Raw genomic sequence first — 25,725 nt, 5'->3', positions numbered from 1 at the left:
ATAACCCCAACACCACACACCGGATCAAGCACTTACCACCATGTACCAGCGGCTCAATACAGGATGTTTAGTTTAGAGCAGGCTTGTTTTCTTATTATGCAGGAGAGGAGATGACATCTGAATTTTCTAGTTGATCCTCTTTGTTTGATTTTTTATTTTTTCCTTTGCCTTGTTTTCATGGTGTAGTAGAGTTAGTGGTGGTCTTCTTTTATTGTTGGTGGTGCTCTCAGTGGAGTTTTGGTGGAGCTTTCAATATCTTATGCTATTTTGAGATATTTCCTCTCTTATCTCAGAAGGGCTGGGTCTTTGTCTAAATTTTATGGGATTATGGTTTCTATACTTGGGCCCTTTAGTTCCTCCAATTACACAAAATGAAAACAACTTTGAATACCAGCTGAGTAGCTTCACTGATTTCTGCTGGAATTTTCAAGCTTCTGAACAGAAATCATCAAATTTCAGGAATAAATACTGTTTTTTTTTTTGAAGTATGTAGCAATGAATGGAAGAAAATCAATTTTTGGTAAAAAAATAATAATAATTTGCAATACAATTTCTTCTGTTAAGGCTTTGTTGATCACAACAAACAATTACAGGAAACTATGATCACCACCTATGAACCATAGCATTTCTTCAGAGTGGAACCACCAGCTCAAGCAGAAACCAGAAAACAACACCTGATAGAAACTTTTATTTCAATTCTTTCAATCACCACCTGTCGTTTAAATCTGTTTCTGTTCAGTTTCTGTCTTCTTGTGTAATGATCTCCTACTTCAGAGGGTCATGTACTTGACGAGAAAAACCTGGCTGCATCATGTAATTGATGGTCCAAATAAGAACATAAACCAGAAACATGGATGATAAACAAGCTGCATCAGTTTCAGAAAAATAACTTCATATGCATGTAAAATATATGAAAAAGAAATAAACAAGAGGAGAAGAAGGTTGCATACCTGAAGAAGCATGGAAGGAGCTGCAGAAGGTTCTGCAATTATATGACTTCTTGTTTTTCTTCCATTTAGTGTAGCCACAGATGGGCTATTAGCTGTTGTTATGTCCCAAAAGCTTCGTTTCTTCGCAGTTGGAACTGGCGACTTGAACCGCTGACTCGTACTCTTCAATTCACCAAGGTTTGATTCCTTTGCTCCCAAGTTACCCCTGCCAGGAACCACTCTCTTTGAAACTCCTCCTAATGGTTTGTCACTCTTTCTACTAAGCTCACGAATACGTTCATCTTTCTGTTTCATCTGCAATGCATGATCTTTCTTCATTCTCTCAATCTCTGCCTCTAATGTCTTCACAGTTTGCTGAAGCTCCTTAACTGTTTCATTTTCTCCCTTTTTCCTGGATTCTGGTGTGAAACAGTTTCTAGCTAGAAATGATGGCCTTGTTTTTCTTTTTTCATTTGGTTGTGCAGTGGGAGGAGTTAAGAGAGAGGAAATTGATGAAGGAGTTGGCGAGGCATTTGCAGCCAGTGATTGTGCTTGGAGGGTTAGCAGCTTTTGTTGCTGGCGAGCTAATTGTACTCTCAATTCACGATTCTCTTTTTGCACTTCAAGCAATAAACTGGCAAGATCAGTTTCAGATTCTGGCAGATGTTGTATTTCCACATTTGCTTCATAGGCCTGCAAATGAAGTGATATGTAAGAAAATTTCATTTTGCTCTCATTAGTCATAAGTGTTCTTCGCATCCAGGGCTAATCCAAAAATCCCATATGTGCTAAGAAAATGCCATTTTGCTCTCAATCTCATTAGTCATAAGTGTTCTTCACGTCCAGATGCATACACTCGGCTAATACAAAAATCCCATATATACTAAAATCGTGATAGGTTTCCTGAAAGAAGGGTTAGTTTATGAAAGTTCAAGAAGCAAAGAGGCTAAGAGAATGACCTTGGTTCGGATTTTCTTGGCTCGATCGGCCCAATGGAGTGTGTTTTGAGTTTCACCAAATGAGAGATTGCTTGGACTGATATTTGCAATCATTACAGTGTTGCAAGCTCCTCCTAATGAGTCTTTGAGAAGTTGAGTGAGCTTTGAGTTTCTGTATGGGATATGTTTCTTACCCTCAACAAGGGCATTAATACAGCTGCTTAATGCAAGAAGTGACCTATTTATATTGGCACCCTCAAGAGATCTAAGAGTTCTTTGATCAGTTGCTAAGGCTCTTTCTGAACCAGCAAGATCAATGAGTGAGAGCTTTCCTACTCTGTTGATCACATTCATTGAAGCATCCTTAACTTGGTATTCAACAACAACCTGAAAGGAACAGAATTAAAGAAGTTTAAAAGAAAAGAAAGGATTAAGGAAATTTTCTTCTATGAAATCATAGGAGGAAACAAAGAAAAATGGCAATGATAACCTGCAGAATAGCATGTGATCTTGAAGAGGTTTCGTTGGCTCGGGTTGGTTCGGTTGTTCGATTTTGGTTTCCTCTTTGAAGTAATGCCATTACCTGCCACAAAACAGATGAAGAAATCAACTCTTTTCCAATCAAATCCACTATAAACTTCAGAGGTATTGTTTATGGAAGTGGGAAGTTACTTCATCTGTAGAATAAGCTCTGTACTGTGTCAGGCCTGCTGCTACAATTCCCTGTTTCATTGGAAAAAAAAAATATCATTCATAATAGTCAAGTCTATAATATGAACACAGTCATAAACTTCAAAAACTACAGTATGCAATGTCAATCCACCAAAAGCAATAGAAATTTCATTTTTTGGCAAGCAAAGTAGAGGAATATATTGAATATAAAGGACAAACCTGCTTATCTTCTCTAAGCACTAGAGGCCTTCCAGGAGAGAGCAGATCTCTAACAGTTTCATTATAAACTTCAAGATATGAAAGATGAACCATATGGTTTCCATCATAGCTCCTCTGTCTAATCTTGGTGAAAAGATCCTTTATTGCCAAAACCATTACTCCAGGATTCTCCACTGTCCCAAGCATTGTATATGTTTTCCCTGCACCTGTGGCACCATAGCAAAATACTGATCCATTCCTTCCTTGCAACACTGCTTCCACAAGCTCTGCTGTCCTGAAAATTCACTTCAATTGGTCACCCTTTCTAGTTTTTTTGGTCTATTGATTGTCCATTGGACTTGTAAAATCATTTCATTTTCTTAGCAACCAAACACATTAGTAAATTTGAATCAAAACAAGCACGTAGTCCCATCTTTTATCCAAATAAATTCAACAGCATAATTAACAATAACTGAATCAAGTTTTAAAGAAAAATTAACTGGAATTGTACTTCAAGCATATGCAACCAAAGATTTCAGCTAACAACTAATCACCAAAATAATGGAGAATTCAAATGCATAGGCAGAGTAACATCCCCACAATTTCATGTACCAAGATAATTATAAACAAGCAATACCAAGCTCCATGAGCAAGAAGAATCAATCTCAATATTAATATGTATCAATCATATAGAAGCAATTGAAACTCACGTTGTAGAATAAACTTCCTGTTGAGAAGTTGAATCTGAAAACGAAGCATCAAAGGTGAAATGGCGTCCACAAAGCCTTTTAAGTCTAAGATAATCATTCTCATTAGCAAACTCAGTCAAATACACATCTTTTCTATTCACAATCTTCACACAGCAGCGCAAACCAGCCTCTCTTTCCTTCTTGAACATAGGCCTAAGCCTCACAAACACCAAAATGCGGCTTCCAGTAGCCTCATTTTTCTCTGAAACAGCCTCTAATTTTTCCATTTCTCTCACATTTTCTTTCCCAAGGAAACCTTTTGGTTCTGTTTGTGCCACTGAAACTCCCATCGACAGCCTCCTTGCCACCGTAGTTGAAACGTTAGCCTTTCTTGCACATGAAGAGAACCCAATAACACGATCAGGACCCATTACAAGATTCTCTTTAGCATCTTCCGCAGGTGGCTGTGGCAATACAAAGGTTCTTGTTACTGTAGAATTAAGCTTCTCATTATGTAATGTAGGCACCATAGGCATTGTATTCTCTCTCATTACATTTTCTTGCTTATAATCTTTTGTTTCTTTAAAAGCCTTCTCATTTTTCTTGCAAGAACTGAGGAGATCCACACTTGGATGTGTGGAAAAACGCTTCTCTTCAGGTTTGGGGGAGAGGTTCCTAAGAGCTGAAGAAGCTTTCTTTTGCTGCTCATATAAGAGAGTCAAAGCTCTCATCTTCTCTTTCAAGCCATGATGAGGGTTTCTCAATGGAACTCTCGCCTGGGTCTCTTCTTGATCTGAGCTAGGTCTTGTTCTTTGTTCTTTGTTTGGAACACTTTGCTCTTGGTTGTTGATTTGAGACCTGGTTGACACTGGCATTCTAAATTTTCTCGTTATCCAAGCATGCCCTGACGGTTTTTTCTCCAACCCGGTTTGAGTGACTGCTCAAAATGCACGAAAGTTATGAAATTTTCCCGGAAAGTTGGGGGATTGATATGATACAGACTTGAGTTGCAGCTAAAGGAGAAATGGAAAGAGAGGGAAGATCAAGACTGCAACTTTGAGTTAATTCGGGGGCGAATGTGAGCCATTGATTTGGAGGAAGATCGGACGGCTGGTGGTGAAGCGGGGAAGGTCAGATTTTGAAGTGAGATGCTATTGCCCCTCCATGTTTTACTTTGTGCACTCCCCTAAGATCCAATTCGTGAATGGAGAATCAACGTGGAGGGGAGTGGAAGCAGTTGAAAATGGAGTGCTACTAGTGTTAATTTTTGAAATGGGAAATTGTAGGAAGAATTTTTTTCTTTTTTTTTATAACGGTCAAAATGTTGTCAGGTCAGCCCCCAAACGGCTAAGTATTTAGAAGCTGTGGGGCCCATTTGCTAAAATTAATAATGTGAATAATTAAAGCAAAAATCTTTTGCAAAGTAAGCAAAAGCCAAAGGCAACGGGTAAATTGTTTAGTGGAGCTAAGGTACATCATTTCTCCATGAACCCTACGTGGACTTTTTGAAATATAGATCTATGAATTTTATTTTTAATTATTGAATTAAGTCGAATTAGATTATTTTATAAGTATTTATTTGATATTTTGATTTAAGGTTCACTGCTTTTAAAGGAAAACACCATTTTAAACCGTATTAAAAATATTTTTTTAAAATATTTTATTATTTTAATATTTTTATAATTAAAATTTATCAAATTTATTTTTAATATTTTTATAATTAAAATGAATGGTGATTGAACTCAAAATATGAGATGAAATAATGTGATTTTTTTTTTAATTATAAGTTTTAAATTTAAATTTTCAGTATAAAATACTTTTAAAAATTTGAAGGAAAGTGTTTCAGATTTCGAATATAGATTGATTTATGATGATTATCGGGCTTTTTACCTTTAGGGGTAAGGGCAGAATTTAAAAAAAGGTTCAGACCCAAAATCCATCAGGCCTTTTTCATAAATAAACCAGTTCACACGGAGCATCTCAACTCAGTAGTATGAAGTAGGTCGGACCAGGCACGCACGCACGTAGGCCGGTGACGTGACAAGAGGTAGAGAGGGCAAATCCAGTCACTTTGCAGCCCTGCTCATATGCGCGCCAGAATAAATTAAATGGCTGTCTGACAAGATACCGTCATTATAAAGAGGTAATAAGACGTTACTAGAGAACAAAATGAAAATAGATAAAAGAAATTCTCTCTATCTAAAATTATATAACCACCATAAATTCTATTCTATGATCTCAGAACATCATTTTATACGAAAGAAAATAATGGTATTTGAATTTTTGCTTTACTTTCACTTGAAAAAAATTTATGGTTTTAATTCATGAGGGAGGAGAATGATGACAAACATTAGCTTTATTGTATAAAACATAAAATTTGCCTTTCACTTTTTTTTTTTTTTTTCTCAAAAGAGGAAGAATCAAAGTTAATTAATTTGTTAATCTTTCAATTTTTAAATAATTTATTCAATCAAACCCTATTTTCAGTCAAACACAAAAGAAATGATGGTGTGATTTAATATGGATAAAACTAATATTATACCTTCATTTGATGATTATGTTGGGACCATCTTAATTAGCTTAATCCTTCATGATACAATTGAGAATAGGGGTGAGCATTCGATTCGGTTCGGTTCAAAATCGAACCGAACCGAATAAATTGAAAATCAAAATTTTAGTATTTATGAAAACTGAACCGAACTGATTTTGGTCAGAAACTGAATTGAACTGAACCGGTCTGATTCGGTTTGATTCAGTTCGATTTGATCAGTTTCGATTTTTAATATTTTTTTATTTTTTATACTTTATTTTTAATATTTTAAAATTTAATTAAAATATTTTAATCTTAATATAATTTAATTTCTCTATATTATTGAAAATAATATATTATTATCACTAATCGATTCGATTTGATTTTTTTTGATTTTTTTCTTATCAAAATCAAACCAAACCAAAATTTTTAAAATTAAAAATCGAATCAAACAGAATTAAATAAAAAACCGAACTAAATTTTAAAATTAATTCGATTCGATCGATTTTTTCGATTTTAACCGAATATGGATGGACCTAATTGAAAAGTATCAATTAATTGATCTTTGAATATTATTCAATGACCTACCTGATTTTTTTAGCACACTTAGGGATAATGATTTAATTAAAATAAAAAAATTTTGGTAATTATATAATATAATCAATTATATATAAAAAAATATAATATTAAATAAGTCGTGATTTAATAATACTCACAGATTTAGTCTGATGATAAATATATTTAGTAAATCTGTCAGTTCTCTTATTTTAATATTTTAATTTTCGATTTTTATTTAATAAAATAATTTTTAATAATAAAATATTATTTTTATAATATAAGATTAAAAAAGCAATTAGAATGAGTGGGGTATAATTATCCACGTTGGTGATGATTAAAGTTTATATAATAAAATAATTAATATGGCTTCTAAGGAAAGGCCAATGAAACACCCGAATTATTAAAATTCATTATGCATGCTTTTGAATTTTTGGAGTGGAGAATGTGTTATATCATCATGTTGCTTCTTCCTTGTTCATTCTCCCAAATGCTTTTTATTTCTCCAATTAATTAATTAATTTAATATATTTCATGCTAATTGGCTCAATAATGATTTACATTATTTATTTGATACATCTATCTTATTTTTTGATTTATTTCTTTTTATTTTATCCTCATCATAAAATTAATGATTTATTAGATTCGTTTAAGTTTTTATTTTGTTTTTATAAATTACAGTTATTTCGATTCGTTTTAATTTTAATAAAAAAATTAAAAAAATAAATTAATTAATAATAATAATATATTATTTTTGATAATATAGAGAGATTTTTAATTAAATTTTAAAATATTAAAAATAAAAAATCAATTAAAAAATTTAATTAATTAAATTAAATTAAATCAGATCGGTTCGATTCAAATTGATTTCTACTCAAAATTAATTCATATGTCATGATACTAAAATTATATCAAACTATATGAAGAATAATTATACACATGTGACCTAAGACATATGGTTTTCAGTTAGAGATAGTCACAAAGAGTATTTTAAAATATAATTTTTTATTTATTAAAAATATAAAATTATAGATGGTAAAGACTAAAATTTTAAAAATTTAAGAAAGTATGAATTGTTTGTTATTATCTGTCAAAATAAAAAAATATGATCGAATTAAATTAATTTAAAAATTCAGTTTAATTTTTTATTTATTTTAGTTCGATTCGCTTTTTAATTTTAAAAATTTTGATTATTTCAGTTTAATTCGATTTTGATTAAAAAAAATTTTAAAAAATCAAACTCAACCGATTAGTGTTAATAGTATATTATTTTTAATAATATAGAGAGATTATATCATATTAAAGTTGAAATATTCTAATTAAATTTTGAATATTAAAAATAAAGTGTAAAAAATAAAAAATATATTAAAAATTTAAATCGAATCGAATCAAATCCGTTCGATGCGATTTGATTTCTTATCAAAATCAGTTCGGTTTAATTTTTATAAATATCAAAATTTTAATTTTTAATTTATTTAGTTCGGTTCAATTTTAAATCGAATCGACTGAATGCTAACCTATTTTTTTAGTGTTTGGAAAAGTATATATCTAATATTATATATTTCAACGATTCTAATTATGAAAAGTTTTTATTTTCATGATATATATATATATGTTTATTTCTTTTTATTTTAATTACATCATAAAATTAAATAAAAAAATAGGAAAAGAGATGATTTTTCTAAATTTGAATTTAAATATATATTGAACGTAAATTATATTTATTATTCTTATTATTATTTAAATATAATATATTGATAATTTATAAAGATATATAAAAGCATATATTTTATTAATAAAATAAAATATCGAGAAATAAATTTAAAAATATGTAATTTTATCTAAATATAACTATACAAAGATCATAACTGAACAATGTTCTTAAGTAGAGTAATATTAGACACTGCCCTTTTTATTATGACATGAAATCAAGAGTTATAAAATATAATTATTAATAAATAGAAAATTTATTATTTAATTTTTATATTATAAAAAAATATTTTAATTAATTTTTTAATTTTAAAAAATATATTTAAATATCTTTAACAATTTAAAAAATGTATTAGTTGTGTATATTGTAATATTTTTTAATTTTTTACGGTATTTAATTGTTAAAATTAATGGAGAGATTAATTAGTAAATTTTTTAAAATATTAATAATATTTTAATATATAGTTTAAAACTATTAAATAATTTAAATTAATTAATTTGAATTAAATAAAAATAAGTTAAAAAATTATTTAAATTAATTAATTTGAATTAAATAATAATAAGTTTAAAATTTATTTAAATTAATTTTAATTTAAAAATTATTACTTTATAGTAAAAAAAATTTATTAATTGATTTTTAATTTTAAAAAATACATTAAAATATTTTTAATATTTTATAAAATCTACTAATTAGTTATTCTATTAGTTTTAACGGTAAGAAAAGTCTAAAATAATTATGATATATAGGAATTAATTAGTATACGTTTTAAAAATCTTAGAAACCAACTAATAAATTTTTTAAAATTATAAAAATTAAATAATAAAATAATTAATGATAAAATTAAAAAAAATAAATATCAAATATATTTTTAAAATCAATAAACTAGTTAATAATTTTTTTATATTATAAAAATTAAATAGTAATTTTTTAAAATTTTAATAAACGTTGTGTCAAATAATTACACTTTTTAAAATTCATAAGTTAAAACTTGGAGTATCGGTTAGCTTTTGTAAAGATCAAAGTTATATATTTAATTTTTTTTAAGAAGTATTGAAATTTCATTATAATTTTTTTAAAATAATTTTATATGTCAAAATTAATATATGCGTCATTTTATTTTTAAAATTCAATAATTTAATTTATTTATCTTGACTCGTTAAATTCTATATCCTTTCTAATATTTTATTAATTATTTAATACCTTTAAATACATAATATTTTTAAATAATAAAATTATATCAAAATTAACATATATATTTTAATTTTTTAAAATAATAATTTAGTTCCCATATTATAATTTTATTAAACCGAAAATATAATATTTTCATGGAGGAAATTTTTTATTTGATTGGGTAGAAAAAAAAACATACGTTCTTTAATTTTTAATATTATTTTTATTTTATTGATCTTGAAATTATATATTAATTTATCGTATTTAATAAAATAACTTAAAAATTATTTTATTAAAAGTAATATTTTTATTTATATTTTTAAATAATAAATAAATTTGAAGATAATTATATTATTACATAGGTTGAAGAATTTTATTTATTAACCAATCAATTCGTTGACAATAAGGTAAGTAAATGTATTATTATTTTTTAAAAATAATTTGTATTATAATAAAAAAATTTAATTGAAAAATTAGCATATAAATATATATAGTTCTTAATAAAAGATAAATATATAAAAATAAAAATTAACTAATATAAAAATAAATAGACATATGTATAACATTAACTCATAATTAATACAGTAAATCAATTTATTTTAAATTATATAATAAAATTTTCAATTTAAAATTAATCAAAATAAAATAATTAATTAAAGAAATAAATTTAATTAAATATAAAAAATAATTATTCAATATATATATATAATAACAAAAACAATAGATTCAACTTTAAAAATCAATGAGTTGATATTTCATTCTTTTATTAATTAAAATTTCTATTTATGTAACTTCATACAAGAAGTTTAATCATTTTAAATTTAAAATTAAACATTAAAAATATAAAAATTTTATATTTATTTTAAAAAATAAATATCTTTTAATATTTATTTTAGACAATAAATATTTAAAAAAATTATAAATAAAATGTAATTCAGCATTGTTTAGAAAATTTTCAGTGTAAGAAATGTTCAATTAGTATCATAATAATACATAATAATATTTCTTGTATTTTTTAATTTTTATTTTTTTATTTTTTTATATTAAAATAAAGAAGATATTAGATAATTCTAATATTTTTTTATATAAATTAAATAAAAATAATAAATAATATAAAATATATAAAGTTTTATTATTCTCCATTTCCTTCCCACATTTATATATATTATAAAACTAAATTTAATTTTTATTTTTTATTTTTTTATATAAATAAAAATAATAAAAATATAAAAAATATGGAAAATTCCATTATTCCCATTCTCTTTCCACATTTATATATATATTATAGATTATTATCATATACATATAGAGAAATTTAAATTTCTATTATTACGTGAGCGGTAACTTTCTAAACGACTTCTCTCCACGGCGACCAGTATTTGATTTAACTTGATTTAAATTGAAAAAATTGATCGAATCGAATTAATTTAAAAATTTAGTTTAGTTTTTTATTTATTTTGATTTGGTTTGATTTTTAATTTTAAAATTTTCAGTTATTTTAATTCAATTCGATTTTAATCAGAAAAAAATCGAAAAAACCGAATCAAACCGATTTAATAATAATAATATGTTATTTTCAATAATATAATAGAAAAATTAAATTATATTAAAATTAAAATATTTTAATTAAATTTTAAAATATTAAAAATAAAGTGTAAAAAATAAAAAATTTATTAAAAATTAAAATCGATCAAACTGAATCGAATCGAATTAGACCGGTTCGGTTTCTGATCAAAATCGATTCGATTCGATTTTTATAAATACTAAAATTTCTATTTTTAGTTTATTTGATTCGATTCGATTTTGAACCGAACAGACCGAATGCTCACCTCTATCAATAACGGTCTTTCCCAGTAAGCTAGGATTTCTTTAATCTTTGGACTGGACCTCTGTGTAGATGTTGGGCCTTTGTTATTGGGCCTCTTATGTTATTGCTTATTTTCTCTTTTAGGTCTAAAAGGCTCGGTTTGTAAACCATATTTTGTATTGGGTTTTAATGCGCTTTATTAATGAAAATCTAATATTTGACAAAAAAAAAAATCAATCTTATAATATAATATTATATAAAAACATAAATTATATGTATATAATGAGTATAAATATGGTGGATTGGAAGGAAGACTAGTTGATTAAAACTTTAATACCCGAATAAATCCGATCATCAATATCGGGCTAAATTCCGACCCGAATCCGCCCGCCATTCCCATCTTCATTGCCAGCGAGTAAAATTTTCCGAGGTTTCAAAGCTAAACACAATATTCTTGCGCGAAAAGAGATTGTTCTAGCGGAAAAGAAGATGGCAGATGATCCAGAGAAGAGATTTCACTCCATCATGGATAAGCTCTTTCACGCCCCTAAATCCCTTTCCAATCCCTCCAGGTATCTATTTCCACTTCTTTCTCTGCGCATTATTTGTTTGGTTACTGAGAAAAAAACGGAGGAATCACAAAAGAAACCTGGCTTAGGATTGTCAGCGTATCAGCTGATTATTTATCCCTTCTGTCTGAGATAATTATTATTTTCCACTTACTTTTCTATAGACTGTTAACTGATAGGTTTCTAGCAAACAAGCGGTATCCGCCGTTTGTTATATTTGTTGGTTCAATTTAGGTTTTATTCTCAATTTATTTCAGATCTTTGTGGTCGTTTCAACTGGTTTGTGCTTTTAGCTAAAGGTTCTGTTGAGTGTTGAATTTAGTTGGTATTTTATTTTGTTTGATAGTTCATCTGGAGTTGAGTTATCAAGGGGAAAAAAGAGACCCAATCCAGAGTCTGCATTGGCATTAGTGGAACCTAGAACAAGAGGGGATGTGGTTGGGTCATCTCAGCGTTCATTAGCTCCAGCCGATGCTCCGTTGTGCAGACCCTGGGACCGAGGAGATCTTATGAGGAGGATGGCCACTTTTAAGTCCATGACTTGGTTTGCTAAGCCCAAGGTCACCTTTTCAAATTTGCTACTTGTTCGTAGTATTTAGTGTTATTATAAGCTTCTATAGATTTGATGTTATTATTGACTGCTCAGTGCTTTTCTTGAAGTTTTAAGTTGCCTTTTATTTTTCTGCAAATAAACTAATTATTCTAGGATGCTAGCAAAACGAAGGATAGAATTAACCAATGACAAGCTGCTTATGCTGAAGTTTGCGAATGTGGATAGGGCGCTATATTTTTGCAAACAGGCTAGTAAAAAATAGGATGTGGATTCTGGTGCAAGAAACTAATGACATTAGTTAGAGGAAATGGGAGTGTATAGAGATTTACTGAATTCCTGAATGATTATGTTAACCTTATGGGATGCTGAATTGATCATTTTGAAAATGTTGAAACTATACTTTAACCAAGTGTCCATCAGGACCAATCTTCTAAGTCTGCCAATGGAAGTATATTGATGATAACTATTTGATATAGCTTTTTTCATTAACTGCTTATTTTTTTCCTTCCTTAAAAGTATAAGAGGCTTTAACTTATTGGAACATTTAATTGCTTCTTCCTTGTAAGAGTCATTTTCCAATTCCATTGCTCTCTCTACCACCCTAATGTTGCTGGGATCTCATCTATCTTACTAAATTTTCTATCATTATTAGGTGGTCAGTGCTGTAAATTGTGCCAGGAGGGGATGGATCAATTTGGATATGGATATTATAGGCTGTGAAGCATGTGGAGCTCGTCTTCTTTTTTCCACTCCATCATCTTGGACGCAGCAGCAAGGCATGTCATACTATTCTTTTGCTACAGTAGGCATTATAAATTGCTGTAAAAAAATGCAACTTCTCTTGCTGTTGGCATTTGATTTGAACTGTTTTCCCATGTTTTCAGTTGAGAAGGCAGCAATGGTTTTTAGCTTAAAGCTGGATAATGGACACAAATTATTATGTCCCTGGATTGATAATGCCTGTGATGAGAGATTGGCAGAGTTTCCTCCCACTCCTCCTCCAGTATTAGTTGATAAATTCAGAGAACGTTCTTCTGCTCTCTTACAACTTTTAGGCCTTCCAATGATTTCATCTTCTGCTTTGGAATACATGAAAAGCTCACAGCTGGAAGAATTTCTTAGACAGGCACCAACCTTGGATTGTGGCAATGGATCTATCAAAATATCCCAAGTAGAATATCCTGGAAATGAGTCTGAAGCTTATTCTGCTAACTTGTATTATCAGGTAGGTTCATTTGTATTTGTTTGTAACTATTGCACATATTTTTTCCTTATTATATCAGTTCTGATTCAGTATGTGGATTTTACAGTATATAACTTGATATGATCTCAGAAATTATTGGTACTAGTGATATTTTATTGTTCCATATGTCCTTTCTCAGCATATTGATGGTAGTTTTCCTTGTTTTGAAGTTCTTGGTGAGAGTAATGACAACTTTTAGTATTTACAGGCACAAAAGCTTATAAGTTTATGTGGCTGGGAACCACGTTTACTTCCTTATGTTGTTGACTGCAAGGCAAAACCAAAGAAGCGCATTAAGGATGCCAATACTTTGAATTCATCCCATATATTCACTAATGGGCAAAATACAAGCATCGGTTTTTATTCTGCCACCACCAATGAAAATGCGGAGGCGACTGAAGATTTTAATGCGCCTGGTGGGCTACAAGCTGATCCTCACTCCATTGTTTTAGATTGCAAACTTTGTGGAGCCAGTGTGGGATTATGGACTTTTTCTACAGTTCCGCGGCCAGTGGAGTTGTTTAGATTGGTTGGGTACACTGAAGTGAATAGTAGAAAAAATTATGGACAAGATTCAGAGAATGAAAGTCAAGTTAATGACAGACAAGTTATAAATTCTTCCTCTAATGGAGTATTATCTTCCATAGATAGACCATCAACTTTAAATTTTACAATTGCTGGGGGTCCACCACCAACAAAACAGAACTTCAAAGCAACAATTTCTTTGCCTGTTATTGGTCGGAATTTAAGGGCCAGGTTTTCTCATGACTCTGGTTTTAGAGATCATACATTTAATGACCTGGAACCTCAGTCTCGACCAGATAAGTATTTATGTATGGAAGAAAGTAGCATCACAGAAAATTTTGGCGAGCAAGTTTCTCTTCCAGAATCTGTGGGGATGTTAAAGAGCAAAACAACTGATCAGGGACAATGTAGTTCTGCAAGTGGAGATCAATCCTCTTGTTTGAACATTGAAAATGGTAAAAAAGGATCTGATCTTAGAAAGGACTCTGATAGTAATAGGGAATGCACAACAGAGAGCACAGCAGATGCAGCACAAGGTTTTGATCAAAGTAATAGGTTGCCTGAAAATGCACTAAATGTTGGGTCCCTAGATTCTCCAGCAGGAAGTTTGGGTAGTTCTCAAATTATAGTGTCTTCTATGTCAGGGCCTGGTGCTACTGTCACTGCTGGAAATGGGAATAGTACAAGGGACTCATTAGCTTTGGTTACTTCTGAAGGTGGCAATCAACAACAGGTCCCAGGAGCAGATGTTTTATGTGGCAAAGATGTTAATTTGAAGATAGACTTGACCAAAGGTAAAACTCATTCTTATATCCAAAACATGTCAAGCGCACAATAATATTATTGTTTCTGTGCTACTCAAACAATGGGTTTGAACTTACGTAGAACATTTGTAACTTTATGAGATATGCACTTTTTCTTTCTTGGTCAACTGTTCTACATGATATAATATTTTTATTCTTCTACATTGCTCTGTTGAGACAATCTAGCATTGCATTCTCTCTTGGGAAATGAGCTCCAAAATCGTTCTCAATTTTTAAAAACTATTATTTACATTGTGATTCTAGGCATGAATTAAAGATATGATTTTTTGTGATAGCCTTAGGAAATTATTTAGACTTAATAAACCTTCTTATCAAGTTTACCTGTAGTTACATACGTTATTCTTTTTGACACGTAATCACTTTCTCCATGCACCTAGCAGTATTAACCTTCATCATTGTTATTTCTCATCCAAATTCATTTTTATACTGAAATGTAGAATCAAATCCCATTATCCCAACTTTAACCTGTTCCTTGGCCAACTTCTCAATTATATTCTTCTGCATGCTTCTTAATGAACTAACTGAACCAAATTGCAGCAAAATGAAAGGATTTGGGCTTCTATTTTTCATTTTTTTCATCAATGATCTTAGACTGCACAAGTGGCTTTGCTTACTGCACTTAGTTTAAGAATTTACTTGCATAGATTTGTCCATTGAACCCATATTTCTTAATTCTTCATTCTTTGATTTATTTTATTTTACTTTCTGTCTCCCAAATATAGGGAAATTGACTATTTAGTCTTTGTGGTATGGCAAAACTCACTAGTTGGTCCTCTATTTTGAAAATGCATTAAAACATCCTTGACCTTTTAAAATGTCTATTAATTAGTCTTTCCATTGATTTTAGCAGTTAAATATTGCAAAAAAGTCTAAAATGCCCATGTAATCAAGGACTGATTAATAGATTTTTTAAAAATCTGAAGGACTGACTAATAAATTTTTCAAAACCATAGGGACTAAACAATAAAATACCTAACTGCTAAAATTAACGGAATGACCAATTAGTAGACTTTACAAAACGTTAGGGACATTTTAATGCATTTTTCAAAATAGAGGGACCAACTAGTGAGTTTTGTCATACTACAGAGATTAAATAGTAAATTTTCCTAAAATATATTGGAACCTAGTTTTTCAGATTAACATTTTTAGTAAAAATTTTGGACTTGGGTGGATGCTGTCTAATAGATGTCTTGTATGCATATGAAGAATACTGCCAAAGAAAATAAAAAGGTCTCAAAACAAGTTTTATGGGTAAGAATGAATTTCAAGATCTTATGGATTCCTAGACATTAAAGTGAATTTCAAAAACTCTAAGGAGAAAGATTGTGGAGTATGGTCTGTGAAATTGTACAACTAAGATTGTTGAAGGACTAGAAAAGTAGGTAAAAAAAGGCTTAAAAATTTCATCCATTGACTGGAAAAAGTAGTGACAGAGAAATCTCATTTCTTTAACAAGAATCAGCCATCTCTAAAATCTTTTGAAATAATTTCTGAATGGTAGGAAAACGTACTCAGATACAAGTGCTATTTTGTCCTTAAAAAAAAAAGAGAAACAAAAAGGAGTAAATTATGTGTAGTCTGGATATGGTATCTTTTTGTATCAGTGTTCTAAGATTAGAGTGATCATGGAACTCATCTTTTCACAAGTCCAATGGTTTGACATGGTTATATATAATAAGAAAAATTAAGATTAAATGGTCTTTAGGAAGAAAATAAATAATAATAATAATAATTAGAAAACCTAATTGGTCATAGGTCTGGTTTTGATAACATTACTTTATAGAGAGAATCACTATTAGGTCCCTAGATTTTTAGGAAATTCGCTAGTTCATCCCCATATTGCTTAAGCGGTTAAGCCAATTAAAAGGTTCTTTTTTATTTTTAAGTGTAACTAATTAGTCCTTCTGTTAATATGTATTGACATATTTTGTTAGACATTGGATAAATATTATAAACGCCCTTTTAGATTTAATCCTTGATTTGTAAACAAACTAGTATAAGGTCCTTTACATTCCACTATCATAAATTATTTAATCCTTTCACTATTGGAAATACTAGCTGAAGGACTAATTAGTTGTATTTTAAGATTTAGAGATTTTTTGATAGGGTTTACGAATTACAGTGATGAACTAGTGAATTTTCTAAGAACCTAGGGACTTGACAGTAATTCTCCCTACTCTTTTCATCAAGGATTCTTAAGTACTTGTTTGAATTAACTGCAATCATTAGCAGTCTCAAAACCATGGGAGAATGCACATCTCATGGGTTAAAATGTGAGATAGTGCTTCTGCTTAAAATTCGTATTGATAGTGGTTTGGCAAAAACAATGGAACCAAAATTTCTTGATTGTCTTAGACTATCATGTGTTTGCAGTCTTTGCTATTGATAGTGAAGTAATCTTCTATTTTGGTTTTCTTGAGAGTTTGTTGTCCATAATAATGATTTGTAGATCTTCTTCCTCTTATGTCTTAGGGAAGGAGCTAAAAGAAATATCAGATGAAGGAATGGAGTTTGATCCAATCAGGCAGCACAGACACTTTTGCCCCTGGATTGTATCAACAGAGAGTTGGGCAGCTGGTTGGAAGCAAACATTATCTGCTTTATTTCGTCTAAAGGATCTTTCTAGCCCTTCCACAAAATCTCCTTCGTCCACGTCCACAGTTAAGGTACAAGAAATTTAAGCATTTTTTTTTTTCCTTGAAGCATGAATGTGCTAGCAAAATAAGTGAGCGTGTGGTTTAGATGGGTAGTGGAGATACCAAATGCAATCTGGGTATTACATTTTGCACCATGATTTCCGACAAACCATGGATGATGTGCAATAAGAATTTAGAAAAGTGAAGAAATGCCACGCTAATGTAAGCTTATGTTGAGTTTGTGACACTTCAAGTTAAGTAGATCACAGCATTATTGCGTTAATCAGTAGTTCATGATGGTAATGTTGGCGATGAAGATGGGATTTTTAAATGAGTGACAATCTCCATTTTATATTTTCCATCCTACTTAAATCATATACTTGTATTCAGGGTCTATTTTGGTTGAACTCCTTCTATTCTCTTATGTTGAATCTGTGACACTTGAAGTTAAATAGATCAAAGCATTATCGTGGTAATCAGTAGTTGATGATGTAATGTTTGGTGGTGAAGATAGGATCTTTAAATGAGTGACCATCTCCATTTTATATTGTCCATCTTACGTAAAGAATACACTTGTAGCCAGGGTGTACTGTGGTTAAACTGCCTCAATTTCTACTCTTATCATATAATAGGGGATTCAACTTGCTTTTTTGGTCATTTGCAGGTGGATGATCCCATTACTTCAGTAAGAAAGCTCTTCATGTCTCCATCAGCAAAGAAAATGAAGCCGACTCGTGGGTCTAGCTGAAGCACAAGGTCCAGGCGTGCAGGTGATTAATTTTGCAGGATTCCAAAAATGTATTTACCCAAATGCTTATTTGACGGGACTGCGATTTCGTATATGGTAGATGCAGTGACTTCAGAAACTATGTAAGCAAGTGTTTTGATGTTGTATCATTAGGTTTCATATGGTCGCAGCCTTTCATATTTCTCAGTGCAAGTATTTTGTGAATTTGCCCTGTAACATTTCTAGGACAGGTTGTGTTCCAAATTACTGTTGTGAGATTTTGACAGGAATAGCAATACGATTTATTCACTTGAAATTGTACTCTGTTAATTAAGGAGAAAAAGGGGGAGACAGAGAAAATTTTCCAACAAGCATTTGGTGCTATTCCATCAAAGCAAGGACAATCTCCATTGTTAAAGCCTCTTTCTGGAACTAGCAGCGCTGGTATCTTCCCTTTTGGCAACTCTGCTCACTAGAAAAAGAAATAAGTTTATGTTTATTCACTCTGATTATGCAATGAATTCTTTAACAGAAGGTTCTATTTTTGTGAGAATTTCTATTTATACTGAACAATTTTATGCAAGAGAACTGCTAAAGATGTTGACTCAACTGAAGTTCACTTATTCACTTCTTTGCTAGTACTCCTTGAACCGCTAGATTAGACAATAGAGATTACGATCTATTCTCTATCTATTTATACATGAGAGATGAGAGATGATATCTAAATAGGAAGGAAAATTAAATCTGATTATACAATTTGTAAACTTAAGTAACTGATCCATCTATTAATATTTACTTTCTATATTAACAACTTGTTATATATAATCAATTCTGCCATAATAATAAATTTAAAATAATTAAAATAAATAAAAAATCAGAAGAAGAACAAAATTCGTGAATAATATTTCAAATGTTATCCTTTATGAGTAATCCAAGTGAACAGAATCTTAAGTCTCCTAATGTTACTTTTTATGGGTTACTCAAATAAATAGAACCTTAAGTCTCCAAAAATTACTCTTTGCAGGCAATCCAAATGAATAGTATTAAAAAAAGTCTTCTTCCAACACCCAAACGAACCGCAAATCTGACAAAGGAGCTGCAAAGCAACTTGCAACTTTGACATGGTGAGAGACAAATATTATATATATTTTTTAAAATTTAGAAACTAAATTATTAAAAAAAAAAATTCAAAATCATGATGGAATAATGAATTTTAATGAAGTAATTATTTTGTTAATAAAATAAAATTTTAAGAATTAAATTATTTTACATTTTATAATAATATTATATTAAATATTTTTATATTATATTAATATAAATAATTTAATTTAAATATTTATATTTTATTTCATACATCTATCGGTTGTAATATATTTTAAAAAATTATATAAAATTCATAAAAATAATTTATTATTTTAATAAAATTGAAAAAATATTTAATATAAATATAATAAAATATTTTGATATAAATTGAAAATTAATAAATTTAAAAATTAAGAATTGAAGTGATATTATGAAAAAAATATTTAATAAAAAATTGTTATAAATATCTTAATATAAATTAAAAATTAAAGAATTTAAGATTTAAAAATTTAAAAGTTTATATAATAAAAAATATTTAATATAAAACATTTATAAAATATATTGATATATAATGAAAGGGTTCAGAATTTACTTATCTTTTATGGATAACAGTAACAATTAAGAAAATAAATATTTTATTAATAAAATAAAATTTAAAAATAAAATTATTTATTATTTAAAAAGCATGATTAAATTGTAAATTTTATTAAATTTTAAGAATCATAATGTAAAGTACATATTGTAGATTTTTTTTTATTTTATTTAGCACTATACTTGTAAAGGGCTAGATTTTTTTTTAAAAAAATTTACTCACATTTAAAAAGTACTATAATCTCTATATTCATCTTGATTTGAAATTTTTTTTTTAGATTAGAATTTAAAAATTAATTTTTTTTGTTAATTTTTATTAGGCAGAAAGCCCATTGAGACGAGGAACTAACAGATGAAAAAAAGGAGGAGGAGGCTTTTCATAATAAAAAAAGACTTTTTAGGCATAGCTAACTGAAACTTATCAACGAAAAATTAGACAAGAGATTCTAATTTTGTTAATTTTATTGAAATATATAATATTATTATTCTAATCCGATCAGATTTCTTTAAGAAATATAATTTATGATTTAAAATATTAAGTGAAAAAATTAAAAATAAATTAAAATTTAAAATATTCTCCATATAAAAATTAGGCAAATTTTAATATATATTTAAAAAATAAGAAACTAACCAATAAATTTTATTCTCATGGTGTGATGAGGTCGCTAGGGTTTTGGGTTTATGGTTTCTCAATCTCTGTAGGGTTTAAGGTTTAAGGCCTAAAACGCAGAACCTCTGACTTTCTTTTTGGAAAGAAATGGCTAATTCAATTGCTACTCTCTCGCGAAGGCTCTCTCGTTCCCTTATCACTAACCCCAAATTCTCTCAGATTTCCATGCTCTTTTGCACCGATAACCTCTCCTCTCGAGACGACTCCGCCTTGGAAGACTCCGATCACAACTCGGATACTGATTCCGTGCCGAGTTCCATCTCACAATCATCATTATCCTCCTCATCAACCTTAGCAGCTGCTTCCCCCGGGTCGACTGATGAGCGAATGATCTATCAACGGCCTCTAGAGAATGGCCTCGATTTGGGGATTTACAGGGTGCTTCTACAATCCCTCCCAATGCTAAAAACGAAAACTGAAGATCTTTGTTTCTCATAGTTCTTATTTGGCTTTTTTTGTTTCATTATTACTATTATTATTCGGGGTTGTTTTCTTTTTTTTTCGGTGGGGGGGGGGGTAATTGATCTCTGGATCTATGAAGTTTTTGATGTAGTAACTTATTCCGCTTGTGTAATTTGAGTATGTGATTGTCACGATTTTTCAGGGGCTCAGATGTGCTACGATTAATCCTTGCTGCTTTTAGGGTTTTGATTGGTGGATTTTGTGCATGTTTCTAGGCAATATTGGTGGGGCAGGTGGGGCAGACTCCATTGCAGAAGAAGTTGAGAAGTGGGAGGATTGTGACAATGTTCTCGCTGGGGACAGGTGGGATTCGCAATAATAGGAGGCCATTACAGAATGAGGAGCCAAAGGAGTATGCAAATCGGTGTAATGTTCAGTGGCATCGGATTTCGGTTTACCCAGAAAGATTGGGGAGTCTAGTCATGAAGAATGTTGGACCGGGGTAAGTTTCCTTTTAGTAGAATTCTGTTTTAGATGCTTAACATTTCCATTCTCTGTTAGAGGATTGCTGAGTTACATATTCTGTAATGACAGAATCATTTGAATTATTAGGAATTTCCATAGACGTTGTATCTTCTGATACATATCATGCATATAAGTTAAAGTTGTAGCTTGAAACATATTATTATGCTTATATTGTTTACTAATAGAACCATTCTTATGGTTCAAATTGGAGTTTTCATTCCACCAGTACACCTGCTTATCTTGATCATCCATGGTGAATAATGGTGGACTTCGTAGCGTGGTGATTTAGTTCTGAGTCTATCATCCAGGTTTAGGTTTTTCATACGTGGACTTGTATAATGATTTTGAGCTCTTTGTAATTCTGTGCTCGGCATAGATTTCGATTGGTAATATTATAGAAGTCCTTAAATTTAGGATTATGAGAAAAATTACGCGTCCAAGTCTTTAAAGATTTAGGACTAAAATGTGAGTCCACAAATATTTGCTTATAAGGCTTTATTTATGGAGTCAATTAGAGAACCACTTCACAGATCTCCTGGCATTTTGCCCCCTTCAGATTATGCTATGTGGTGCAATCATATTGCTTTTGGGTGCAACACTGCAATGCTAATAGGATGTTTGGATTGATGTAAAGGAATCTAAGTATACAGCTAAAATATCTAAATTTCACACTTTGAATTCAATCATGTGAAAGAATTAAGTTCAATTAATTTTGTGGTGGAATTCACATGTTCAGATAATGTTTAAAATGATAAAAGTGAATTGAATGATATCAGTGTTGTAATAATTGGGTAAATGGAATGAATTTGAGATGCGACAGAGTTATACAGATTTTTTCCTTTCTTTCTTATTTTTTTTTAAATGATGGACAAATTTCTGTTTAATGCAAAATGATAATTTTGACTCAAGAATTGAATTCTATCACTTGAAGAGCTTTCCCAATATTAAAATAATGCAAGTAGGATGAATGGAGTTTTAGGTAATCTTTAGCCAACATAAGACAAATCTCTCCAGGAAGCATGTTAGCTTTTGTTCAAGTTTTTATTATAATGTGTACCTCTTAATGGTTTATGTAGAGTGCTTTTTTTTTTATCGGTTGGGTGGCGGGGTGGGGTTACTGAGATAGGCAGGTCTGTTTTAGACCATTTATGGGAAACAACTCTTTTTAAACATGGGAAATTTTTTCATTCACGTAAAACTTTTTTTCATAAAGTGTTATTCTCTTTTATTTGTTACCTTGTTTGCTTCTGAAAATTATTTTATTCCTAACATGAATTCTAGCCTTTTATTCTTTATACCACATTTTACTTAATTCTTGTTGTTAGTGGGAAATGATGTTCTTTCACTAATGATTATCACATTTTCTCAACCTTTTGCCATTGTTAACTTCTGTAAATAATATGCGAATCCTGATTTCGGTGGCAATATTTTAACTTTCTGCTTGTAGTTCAATTATTTATCTGGAGGGGAATCTGGAGACCAAAGTTTTCACTGATCCAATAACCGGTCTTGTTCGGCGCATAAGAGAGGTTGCCATTCGTCGAGATGGTATACTCATTACTTCTATATTTTTTTTCTATACCAATGTTACCTTGAGGAATGGAACTTAAGTGATGGATTGATGTTTGGAAAATGCAGACATCTTTGCATTATGATGGGCGTGCCACTTTCTTTTATATGCATGTAATAAATTTTCTATGCATTAGCATCTCTAAAATCAATTCTTTATATGTAATATTGTAAAAGATAGCAAAAACCTAAAGTTTTGATGGATGCTGCTTTTAGGCTATGGGCCTCTATCCTTCTATTCTTCTTAATACCTGCATTAATTTCGTAGATGGATGACAAATTCATTGATTCACCTCAAATTGTATTATACTCCTAAATTTTTGAAGTAATGCTCTATATTTTCTTGCTCTTGAGAACATTACCTGGCTCTTTCAAATCTTCTTTTGACATGCTTTTCATTTTTATGACTTCAAGACAATTTGGCAATGAACTGTGTATTTTGGCTGTCTGGTGACCTTGTAGCCTGTTGTTTTTGTGTATGGAATTTTGAAATCATTAATTTTGGAATCAAACATTATTAGGAACCAGTTGATCTCAGCCTTCGTTACATGATTCTTGCATATAAATAGCTTTAGCTCTGTTTGCGCTGGTGTGTGCATGACAGTGAGCTTGATTTCAAGTCAAAGTGATAAAATGCTCATTGAAGGCATGTTGGGAACACTTCGTAGACGTATTTACATGGAGTCATGCATAATACATTCTTACTTTGTGATAAATGCTTGTTGAAACATATTGTAGATAAAAGCAGAGGAAATGAAATTAGAAGTTATGGATTTGTTGTTTGACAAAGTTGGTGTGAGAAGCAACCAACTGCATAAGTTTGCTTGTCATTTGTCACTTAACGGGATTTTCAAATTCTGTATAGATCAAATCAAGTTCTGCTTTGCTAGTTTCTTGACCAAGATGTCCTCCATCATAGCTAGTCCAAAATTGCAAAATTTTCCTCTTCTACAGAGAGAGGAATCAATTTTTAGTTACTACTACAGCATAAGCTACTGAATTAACTTTGTTATGTGGACTTTCCAGGTCGGCTTGTGTTTTTGGGAAAAGGTGGTGATGACCAGCAAGCAGCAAGTGCAAATGAATTGAGAAGTGTTGGCTATTACTAGGAGAATAACTCGAAACGATTCGGGTATATGTATTGAATCTCTAATTATGGAGCAATTTTCGCATTTGTAATTATGTATTGATTCTGCTTCAAGCTAGCAGTAACAAAAGAGGCAGGTCTTGCTGCTTGTGAAAAACTTGGCCGAGTCTTTTATATGTCTAGTTTTAGCATTGTCTTTGTCATTCAACGTTATTTGTTTATGGATGGAAAATTAACTTTGATTTGCTATTTGCCTGTCTGTGACTTGTGAGCTTGATGGGGGAAGTACAAATGGTCTGGGAGCTGTTTTGGACAAGATACAGGAGTTTGATATGTCAATTTAAACAATAATTTGCATTGGCCTTTTTCTGAACTGAAACTCCATTATTAGATGAGGGTCAGAGAGCCTCGCTGATCAAGTCTCGTATAGCCGATTAAGCATGTACGGCAAGTGGTGAAAGTCAAGCTAACTAAAACTACAATTCTGCTTCCCAGAGGTAAACTGGATGATATGAGTCCTTTCTTTTGGAATCAGAGATCTCCAATTTGATAAAATTTTAATTTAAAGAGCTTTGTGACGGACGTAAAGATAAGAGACCAAGTAGTTTAATTTTGATGATACAAGAATTATTGTTATTTATAAAATTTTAGGAATAAATAATAAAGTTTTGCAAAATAATTTAGCTGAAAAAAGGTAGAAACGACAAGCAACAGATGGAAACAGCAGAAAAATCAGAAGTGACGACAGAAAATATCAAGTGTCGTCGTTAGAGAAAGTAAAATAATAGCATTATGTTAATTTTATTTATCAAATTATTAGGAGAGTACACGTGGCTTTTTTGCTTTGTCAGCTGATGACGCGCGTCACGTCCAGCGGTTAATTTTATAATTATCGAGCTGAGAATTTGACACTTGGCACTCCTCATGCATTTGGTTTTTTCTGCAATTGACCAACGTTATAGATCCTTTGAATTTTAGTTGGACTTTCTTTGAAAAGAAAGATAAATTACCGTCCTATCCCTGAATTTTAAGAAAATTTATTAATTTTTTTTATTAAATAATTACTCAATTAAAACAGTTATATACTTTATAAAATCTAATTGTTAGTTATTTTATTAAAAAAATATTAATCATTTTATATATTTATATTATTTATTTTTAATAATTTTAATTTTAATTATAATTTTAATATTTATATTTATTTTTTTTAACTAAAATTCAAATAAGATTAACACTTTTCTAACAAAAAGACCAAAATGTTCAATTTTATAAAGTGACATTATTCTAAAATATAGGGACTTGATTGTAATTTGGAAAAAAAATAATAAAAAAAAAAAGCCACGAGTGGACAAAGTGCATGGGTTGTTCTTTACTTCCCTAAAGGAATTTTTATTCCATTTATTTCATAAAAAATATTTTTCAGAAAATATTTTTCAGAAAATATTTTTCACATTTTCATAATTTTTAAAATACTTATAAAATTTAATAAATAAAAAAAATATTTCTGAAAAAAATTATGATT

General features: G+C 30.0%; 3 protein-coding genes across 3 annotated transcripts; 2 read left to right on the top strand and 1 right to left on the bottom strand.

Moving 5' to 3' along the window:
- Positions 1 to 496: 496 nt before the first annotated feature.
- LOC110621471 (kinesin-like protein KIN-8A) lies at positions 497 to 4,640 on the bottom strand. The gene is made up of 7 exons (XM_021765757.2): positions 3,448 to 4,640; positions 2,759 to 3,032; positions 2,540 to 2,590; positions 2,358 to 2,450; positions 1,889 to 2,254; positions 951 to 1,622; positions 497 to 804 (listed from the first exon to the last, which is right to left on the bottom strand). Exons 1-7 carry the CDS (start codon positions 4,299 to 4,301, stop codon positions 766 to 768), a joined length of 2,349 nt encoding a protein of 782 aa, XP_021621449.1. The 5' UTR covers positions 4,302 to 4,640; the 3' UTR covers positions 497 to 765.
- A 6,893-nt stretch (positions 4,641 to 11,533) lies between these two features.
- LOC110624756 lies at positions 11,534 to 18,903 on the top strand. The gene is made up of 7 exons (XM_021770051.2): positions 11,534 to 11,771; positions 12,115 to 12,328; positions 12,974 to 13,097; positions 13,206 to 13,546; positions 13,773 to 14,883; positions 17,386 to 17,579; positions 18,214 to 18,903. Exons 1-7 carry the CDS (start codon positions 11,689 to 11,691, stop codon positions 18,295 to 18,297), a joined length of 2,151 nt encoding a protein of 716 aa, XP_021625743.1. The 5' UTR covers positions 11,534 to 11,688; the 3' UTR covers positions 18,298 to 18,903.
- A 1,695-nt stretch (positions 18,904 to 20,598) lies between these two features.
- LOC110622549 (single-stranded DNA-binding protein, mitochondrial) lies at positions 20,599 to 24,452 on the top strand. Its single transcript, XM_021767136.2, has 4 exons — positions 20,599 to 20,998; positions 21,298 to 21,524; positions 22,995 to 23,095; positions 24,143 to 24,452. The coding sequence occupies exons 1-4, from the start codon at positions 20,708 to 20,710 to the stop codon at positions 24,223 to 24,225; spliced, it is 702 nt and encodes a 233-aa protein (XP_021622828.1). The 5' UTR covers positions 20,599 to 20,707; the 3' UTR covers positions 24,226 to 24,452.
- The last annotated feature ends 1,273 nt before the right edge of the window (positions 24,453 to 25,725 follow it).

This window comes from Manihot esculenta, chromosome 1 (genome assembly GCF_001659605.2).
Source record: "Manihot esculenta cultivar AM560-2 chromosome 1, M.esculenta_v8, whole genome shotgun sequence".
In the NCBI taxonomy this organism is placed as follows: Eukaryota; Viridiplantae; Streptophyta; class Magnoliopsida; order Malpighiales; family Euphorbiaceae; genus Manihot; species Manihot esculenta.
This window is presented reverse-complemented; position numbering and strand designations above follow the sequence as displayed.